A 9,920-nucleotide genomic window follows, 5' to 3' on the forward strand; every position below is an offset into this window, starting at 1 on the left:
AATATTCCTTCCGATCAACCGAGCGCAATTTATTTTTTATCCCGACCACAAAGTTGGTGACGGGTTCCCGCAACTTTGCGGTTCTTGGCCCGATTGTTTGTAATGGTTTACCTCCATACTTACGTGACCCTAACCTATCATATTTACAATTTCGAAGTCAACTTAAAACTTATTTATTTGCACAATGAATGTCCGTCTTATTTGTCTATGATTTAGTAGCGCTTTTGAGATTCAACAATAAAAAAGCGCTGTATATAAATTTCCGTAATAATAATAATAATTACTCACAATGGGCATGCTAAATAAACTAACTAAAAATACACCTACGTGTCACACATAGGTCGACGAAATGCCATATTTGAGTGCAGGGGATGAGGTCAGTGCCAAATACAAGGGAGCATTCTGTGAGGCCATCATTACCAAAGTTCATCAGTCGGTCAAGTGCAAAGTAAGTTTAGCATAGATAATTTATTCAACTTTAATTTAAATTTAATTTAATTTGGTTTGTTATTCGACATTCTGTTCGGCATTCACCTTTGAATAAATGATTTTATAAATAAATGGTGGATATTTTTTGAAGAATTTGTGAAAAATGTCATTTACTAACCAACCAATCCTAGTTGACCCTGAAGGATGGCCAAAAATCCTGCATAGCATATGACAAAGATGTCAAGGGCACTCTTAAGGTTTACCTCATTAACAACTACCTCGTTTATAATTAATTATGCTAATTTATGCAAACTTATATAGTTAATTACCACGTAAATTATGTTAATTAGGTGGGCTCTGTAGTTGAGGTCTGGCGGAGTGATGTATGCAGATACATGGAGGCTACTATTAATAAATTAACCGACCACAGCCTGTATACTGTCGGTGAGTCTAACTAATTATCATAATTGATTCAGATTTATTATAAATTATTTTGCTAGATTTGTGTGTTTTTCATGTTGATGCAAGTATGCCAAATATGGTTAATATTTTTTTTTAAATATTTATTTTCAAATTAATATAACCCAATTATTGTTAAAAAGATCTTAAAATCGCTGGTCTCTATTTAATTCTATTTAATCATCAGTTACAAACATACTCTCAAGAGAAATTATATGAATTTATCGGCTCATTCATTTGACAAGATAAAATTGTATATCCTCTTGTTGTTATCAAATTAAAATTTCTATGCAGTTTTCGATGACGGCGATGAGAATACGATGAAAAGGTCGAAACTCTGCCCCAAGGGTGACAGACATTTCACAAAATGCAACGTCTGTCTTTTATTATTTATGTTTTCATTTTATTTATTTATTTATCATTTATACAATTATATCATTGATATTACTTGACTTTATGAATGATTATAAATAAATTTACGTATTTTTATTTGTGATTATTGAATATTTATCTTCTTAATTTGACTAATTGGGGCTTATTAATGATGATTCATAATATTTCCTCACAACAAAATGACAACATCAATTGAAATAATATAAAACTATAAAGGAATCTAAATTTTTCTATTCATTGGTTTATTGATCAATCTGCCTAATTTCACTAATTTGTACTGTTTTTTTTACCCACAATCTTCCCCTCTACACAGACGTTGGATGGCCTCCCACTCTCACACCCTGATCATTTTTGGTCCCCAGTTGTCAAAAAGGAACACACCAAACACAGCAAAACTGCAAAAGACACTTGGTTAGTCAAGTTGGTTATTTTGTAAACGGTTAAGTATCTAAGTTGGCTAGTGTTTTAGTAAGTTAAGGTGGTGGTAGTTCTGTAATTTTCGGTAAAAAATTCGGTAAAATAGGCAAAATAAGTTAAAGAAATTGTGAATCACATATTTTTTCATTCTTTTTCTGTTTCATTCATTCATTCGTTCATTCATTCTTTTATTTTTCAATTTATATTTCCTCCTTCGTTCACCGACGACCAGCTCTGAAACCGACAGCGACGATGACGACGACGACGAGGATGATGACGTATCCCAGAGAGGTGACGACAAAAATGATAACAAGATGACGTCATCGTCGGCTGCTCCAACCAGCAACGACGTGACGGGCAGAGGGCAGATGAACATCAAGCGTGAAGATGACGATCGCGGCGATGGTGGTGGTGGTAGTGAAAATTTTGGCGGCGGTGATAATAGTTGTGGGGCTTATTTGAAGGATTCCTCCAAAGTAAAACCCGAACTTAAATTTGATGACAACAACAACAACAACAAAGCCACAGCAGCAACAACAAATGCTAACTTGCTCCTAGATAGGTGTCAAGATTTAATTGGCAGTGTCGTCTTCATCGACATCGATGACAGCAAGCAAAACAACAACAGCAACACTAGAAAACAACAACAATCCGTCTCCAAGAGCAATAACAAGAATAACAACAACAACAATAATAATAATAGTAGTAGTAGTAATAATAAAAATAATAATAGCACCAGTAGCACGCTTATTCCTGCTCTCGTCTGCCTGCACGGGGCTGATGATTGCAAGATGTCGACTGGAGAAGAGGAGGTGCTGGTTAAATCGTTTAAAGATGGAAAGTTGTTAGTGTCCTTTCTTCATTTATTTCTTTAATCAATCGTTAATTCGTTCATTCATTCATTAATTAATTTATTCATTCATTCAATTTTTCCATTATTCATTTCTTCAATTCAGCTACCTAACGAACATGAACTCGTGCAAAGAGTTCACTCCATCCCTGGCCAACAAGTTCAAGGACAAACACAACAAACTGGCAGTGGACAGAGCCCTGTGCTATTTTGAGAAGTCGGAAATACCGGCTGGATGGGATTCGAAGGATCTGATTGGCTGGGATAATGAGGAAGATGATAATAACGATGGTGACGACGTTGATGGCGAAGATGACGATGTATGTTTCGGAGATGCTGATTGGTTGTTTGCTTTGCATGCATGTCTTTATAATTATATGGCGTTTTTTTTTTAGAAATTTCAACTCAGATTAATCTGTTTAAATCGGCCAGCCAATAGCAAACAAAAATTCATCGATCTAAACAAACTGACCAATCACATTTCATGTTGTTCAATTGTAGACCAGCTAGTGATAACTTAAGATAATCAACTCAAAGCAACTCTAACTACAATTTAAATTCATTCAAACTGACCGCCGACCGGCATGATTACAAATAGTTCAAATCGACCAATCACAATTCAGCCCGAGAAGCGAGATCTATTTATAGCCGGCTTGTACCACCTGATGGAGAGGAGAAACACGCCCATCAATCACATGCCCACGCTGGCTGATGGGCAGGAGGTTGACCTCTACAGACTCTTCAAGGTCGTCCAGTCCATGGGGGGCTATAATAAGGTCTGTTCTCGGGCGTTCCTTTTTGCCATGCCAACTATGATGATTGTTGTGATGACGACGATGATGATTGTGGTGATGATGACAATGATGATTGTGGTGATGGTGACGATGATGATTGTGGTGAGGATGACGATGATGATTGTGATGATGATGATGACGACAATGATGATGTGTTATTGTTGTTGTTTTTATTATTTCGTAACTCAACCAGGTAACTAACCAAATGAGATGGCACGTTGTCACGATGAAGATGAAAGTCAAGAACAACAACAATAACAACAATAATAATAATAATAGCAGCAAAAACGTATTGCCATCTGGCTACAAGACCATTTACAAAAAGTAATTTAGTTCAATTTTAGTGATTTAAATAAGTGACTCGAAACAACGAACGAACGAATGAATGAATGAACGAACGAACGAATGAATGAATGAACGAACGAATGAACGAAATGATTTATGAAGCAGTAATTATCATCTCTCTCCATTAATAAGTGTCGCAAATATTGATGAACGGATATATTTGTTGATTGATTGATTGAATGAATGACTGAATGAATGGTTGAGTAAATTATTGATTGATAGGTTGATTGATTGATTGATGCATTGATACAAAATTAACCCTAAACCCAGCTACCTGCAAGCCCACGAAGAGATGGAGAAAAAATTAGGCAGTTCCCTGGTAGTCCCCCCAAAGAAATCCACCACCAGAAACATCCTCACATCCAGGGAGAGGGACTTTGAGGGCCCCAAAGCCCCGGCTAGAGGGCCTAAGAAAGTTATCGCGTCGTCAGCCACGTCGTCGTCTGCTATGTCGTCGTCTGTTTCCACTGCTAATGTCTGCCACAGTGATGCGGCAGTTGCCACAAGAAGTGGCGACGGTTATGAGAAATTCGCTGGTAGGAGTGGCAATAATGATGGAGATTGTGGTCCTGGCAAGGTTGGTGTTGTTGTTGGTTGTGCTGTGCTGTTGTTGTACATGCTGCTGCTGCTGTTGTTGCTGCTGCTGGCTTAGTTTCAGATATTAGTGTTGTTTGTTTATATAATTGCTGTTGTACATGTTGTTGTTGTTGTGATAGATTTTTTTTGTTGCTTGCTAATTTTTTTTCGTTGTTTTACAATTTTTAAAATCTTCATAAATGATAGTAACTAACAGATTACCATTGCTGCTATTGTTTCTTATTTCAAACTACCAAAAATTTAATCAGGACTCAACAGCAGCAGCAGCAACGAATACTACCACTATTACTTTAGCATCTGTAGCTGTTTCAGTTACTACTTCTACCGCTGCTACTACTACCAATGTGAGTAGTAAAAGCAGTAAAAAATCTAATGGTGACAACCAGCAGTCAAGCAGCTCTTCTAGTGCTGCAGCGAATGCAAAAGATTTCATTGGATCACCTGTCAGGTAAAAATTTGAAAAGGTTTCTGATTGGATGGTTGGCCGATTGTATGGTTTAGGTATTCTGATTGGGTGGTTAATTATTCTGCTAATTCGAATTAGATGACTGATTATATTATCCTAACTTTGATTGGATGGCTGATTTTTATACTGGTTGTTGGGGATTGGTTGGGTATAATTTTGAAGCACTTAATTTTTTTGTTAATGCATCTACTTTGATCAATTGTTTGATTGATTGATTGATCGATTGATTGATTGACTTACTGACTTACTGACTGACCGACTGGTAAATTGTTTGATGGATTGGTTAATAATCACATTTTCATTTAAATCTACCCAGTTACTAGCAAGGTTCTTCAATTTTTTACGAAAAAAAAATCACAATTTACAGGACCTTGAAAAACGTGAAAGGCAGCAGTATGTCAGACAGCAACAGCAGCAGCAGCAGCAAAATGAAACAGCAACTAACATCAACAGCAAAACAGCAACAACAACAACAAAACATACAAAGATCAATATCATCAACGGCAACAACAACAACAACAAAGCAACAGCGCAAATCGACAAAAGATGATATGGATAACGTGATTGGTGGACCGGCTGACCAAGCTACAGCGGGATTGGCCCAATCACACAGCAATCCCAACCTATCATCATTGAGTAACCAACAGTCAGCCAATAACAACCTAAACATCGACGACAACGCTATCACCATCTCACCAACTGGTGAGATTTATTACCATGGTTTTTCCTATGTTGATAAATCGAGTAGAGTGAAGAATACGGCGTCAGCAGCAACTTCAGTTGTTTCTGCAGCTGCAGCAGCAACTTCAGTTGCTCCTGCAGCTGCAACAAATCTGCAACAACAACAACAAAGCAAGCAAAAAGTTGCGCAACAGTCTCCATCAACTGCAGCCCTGAGACACAAACAACAACAGCAACAGCAACAACATATGAGATCTAGTAATAACAACAAAGCGACATCAGCAACCACAACATCAGCAGCAGCAGCAACAACACCAACAACATCAACAACAACAACAACATCTGTGGCAGCAACGACAACATCTCCAACATCAAGTACAAAAAATTTTAGGAAGATGAAATCGGGTAGTGGCAAGCTGAAGCAACATATCAACAATAATGACAACAACAATAATGAAAGCAGCAGCAGCAGTAACAACAACAACAACAAAATTAAAAATAAATCAAGTAGAAAAGATTCCATGAAGGTTGCTGATGAGGCAACAGCCGAGGGAGAGAAAGTTCAAAGTGGGAGGAGGGTGAGTGAGTGAGTGAATGAAGGAATGAGTGAGATGGTGATGGTGATTGTGAGAGTATTGAAGAAGATGATTGTGCTGATGATAGCTCTGGTGATGTTCAGTGTGAGAGTAGTGATGTTATCGATGATGAGGAGGAGGAGTAGGATGAGAATGAATATGATGATGATTTTAATGATGATGATCATTATTAATTATTGTTATTTTTATCATTCCTCTCTTACTCATCGTGCCATCACCATCAGATGTTAAGGAGGCTGGCTTCCACCACTGCTGCAAGTAGCAGCTGTGATAATGTCGATAACATTTCTGAAGATAATAAAAAGTTGGTTGGCTGGTTGATTGGTTTCTTGTCTTTGTAGAACTTTAATATCTTTCGATTTTAAAAGATATTGATTGTAAATCTACGGACATATATAAAGAACTTGCTGTACGTGTTGTGAAGAGTTTTGAGTTTGAAACATTTAGACAAGTTTCAGCATCTGTTTGAGAATAATATTAAACTATTTAATATTAAATAAAATATTTAATATCAAGTTAAACTAAATAACTATTAAAAATAATAACAACGCAACAACCCAACCAGGAAGTCAAGTACGTCATCATCGTCGTCCTCATCAGCAGCAGCTACGACAGCTGCTTCAGCAACGACAGCAGCTACTTCAGCCGTGATGAGTGACCTTCTTGGATCGGGCACGAGGGTGGCCATTAAGTATGGAAAGGGAAAAAATATTAAAACTTACGAAGCTAAAGTTGGTGATGACGATGTTGTTTGGCGATGATGATGATGATGTTTGGCGATGATGATTATGATGATGTTGTTTGGCGATGATGATTATGATGATGTTTGGCGATGATGATTATGATGATGTTGTTTGGCGATGATGATGATGATGATGATGATGATGATGTTGTTTGGCGATGATGATTATGATGATGATGATGTTGGTGATTATGATGATGATGTTGTTGGTGAAGTTAGTAATAAGATTATGAAATCCATCCAGATACTGGACATTGCCATAAAGCAGTCTATCTTGAAGTACCTGGTGCACTACAATGGCTGGAATTCCAGGTACGACGAGTGGGTGGAGAGGAGAGAGATCGAGAATGTTCTAGAATTCGTTAAGCCATCTAGTGCTGATGTTAAAAAGGTTAGCTGGTTGATTGGCTGGCAGGCTGGCTGGCTGGCTGGCTGCTTGATTGGTTGTTGTTTAGCTAGTTGGTTGACTGATCAGCTTATCCATTTATTGGTTCTTCATTTGTTTTTTTGTTCATTCATTCGTTCAATTGTTCATTCATTCATTCTTCTGTTCTGTAGTTCGTTCGTTCGTTCGTTCATAAAATAAATCATTCATTCACCATCATCACAAAATGCAGGCAACATCATCATCCTCTCCGTCATCATCTTCAGCAATGAGAAGGAAGATGCAGAGGATTGCAGACAACAACGCTACTACATCCACTACAGCTACCACCAGTAGTAGCACCAGTGCTACTTCATCTGCTAATGCCGCAAGTAGTAATGTCAGGCAGAAAAGATTAATAGCTGATGATTTGTCTTCATCGTCGTCGTTGTTAGCTGCTGCAGCTGCTAAAAATAAAAACGATGATAATGCTGATGAAGATGAGGGTGCTGACGATGATGATATGAAAGAAGAGGCTGATAATGATGCTGGTGATGACGTTGACGGGGGTGGTGGTGGCGATAAGGGGGGTAATAAAAAAAGAATTTGTGATGATGATGATGAGGATGGTGGTCCGATGGATGAGGGGGAAAGTTCGGAGCTGAAAGCTGCTTCCGCTACTGCTGAAGCTTCTGGTGATGATGATGATGATGATGACCACAAACGTGATGATAAAAATAGCGCGCGTGATAATGCTGATGATGATGATGATGCGAATGTTAACGATGATGATGATGATGATGGTGAGGTTGGTGATGATGATGACGAGGTGGACAATGGGAAAGATGTCAACAGCTCATTCAGTTTAGAACCGCCTGTCCTGATAAAATCAAAAGCTAACGACGAAGATGATGACGAGAATGATGATGATGAAGAAGATGATGATGAGGAAGAGGATGATAACAACATCAGCGATGATGGTGAGGATGATAGTAATGAAAATGATGACGTCAAAAATGACGAAGACGAGTTCGCTAGTAACTCATCATCGTCCCCTTCGAAAGCGAAAACCCAAAAGAAAATACCTAAAAGCCAACGTCATCGTCGTCGTCGTCGTCGTCATGTTAATGATGATGCTGCAGATGACGACGATCGTCTGCCTTGCCTGGAAAAAGTAAATGGCGATGATGTTGGTGATGATAAAGACAATGAGGATGATGATGATGATGAGGACGTGGAGGTGGAGGAGGGAAAGATTGTCGAGATTGTGTCCTGTGCCGACGGATCAAGAGCTAGAAATATTAGGAATGATGGTGGGAATAATGATGCCTGTGCTAACAGCGAGGACCGTGGCAATGACGCTGAAGCTTCTGAGTTCACTGGTGTGGTTGGTCATAAACGCGACGACGACGACGGTGGTGGTGGCTGTGGTGATGGTAGGAATCACGAAGAAGATGATGATGAGGATGAGGAGAATGATAATAACGGAAGCAGTTGCAGTAGCAGTAATGATGTAGACAAGCAGAAAGCAGCTAAATCTAAGCTACTACAGCCTCAAAAACAGCAGCAACAGGAGCAACTGCATAGGAGATCTGGTCGCAAGAGAAAATCACTGACGGCAACGACATCAGCCGCCGCTGCTGCTGATAAGAGCGAAACTTTTGGAATTCCCAATAAGAGGAAAAAGTCCAGCCGACAGTCTATTAATAGCAACGCCGATGGTGATGACGATGCTAACGATGATGATGATGACGATGATGAAGACGATGACGACACAGCCGGGGCCAGTGATGAGAATAATAATAATAAGGTTTTTGATCGAGAGAATGATGATGCCGAGGAGAACAAGTTCTTACACGGCGGAAAAAAAGAAACCAAATATGATGAAGAGGAAGACGACGATGATGCTAATGATGTTGATAATAATAATATCACCCCAGATAAGTTGTTAGTATGCTAATCATTCGCTTCTCATAATTCACCATCCTTCATTTTGGTTCTTTCACTCTCAGCTCAAACTGTTCGTGTTTTATTTCATTTCATTAGCTAATTAGCAGAGTAGGAAAATTTTGTGAAATATTTAAAATTAACAGGACCAACAACTGTGGCAACGACAACAATGTTGACGACAGCTCTCCAACATACGTTGCAACTTCTTCTCAACAGCAACAACAACATCAGCAACAGCAGCAACAACAACAACAACACTCGAGACACAGGTCTGTTTGGACAGATGATGGCAAGGTGAATGAGAACATCGTCGACTGCACTATCCTATCTCAGTTTGCTCTTCAGTGTTCCAAGGAGGCTGATCTTATAAGGTTAATACAGGCACGCACGCACACGTCTGTACAACATCACACACCACACACACACACACACACACACACATATGTGTGTACAAATCATACCACAGACAAAACATGTACACCTAAAACACAAACAACATACACAGATCCTCTCTCCCAATGCTTGACATCTCTCCGCCTGGAACGGCCACCTCCTCCGACGATTGCTGCATCGAAGCCGCAGAAGTGACTGTTGGCGACGAGGAAGAGGAAGAAGAAGAGGAAGAAGATGATGACAACGACATCCGAAACAACAGCAACAACGACGACGACTGCCTAGCGACTGTCGCCAGGGGCGATGACGAGAGCACCAGGGAGGCAAACAAGGAAGTGGAGAAGTACATGGGGGTTGCAGTTGAGGGGTTTGTCGGGCCACTGCACCACCACCACGACCGTCATAGTGACCTGGTTATTGAGGGTATGTTTGAGGAGGGCAATG

General features: G+C 39.3%; 1 protein-coding gene across 1 annotated transcript; it reads left to right on the top strand.

Moving 5' to 3' along the window:
* Nucleotides 1–343: 343 nt before the first annotated feature.
* Nucleotides 344–722, top strand: HELRODRAFT_79016 (hypothetical protein; the record flags this gene model as incomplete). Its single annotated transcript, XM_009018885.1, has 2 exons — nt 344–448; nt 621–722. Coding segments are annotated over 2 exons (207 nt in total), but the record flags the coding sequence as incomplete, so codon positions are not given.
* Nucleotides 723–9,920: the final 9,198 nt, after the last annotated feature.

The sequence above is a fragment of the Helobdella robusta genome (genome assembly GCF_000326865.2).
Source record: "Helobdella robusta unplaced genomic scaffold HELROscaffold_23, whole genome shotgun sequence".
Classification (NCBI taxonomy): domain Eukaryota; kingdom Metazoa; phylum Annelida; class Clitellata; order Rhynchobdellida; family Glossiphoniidae; genus Helobdella; species Helobdella robusta.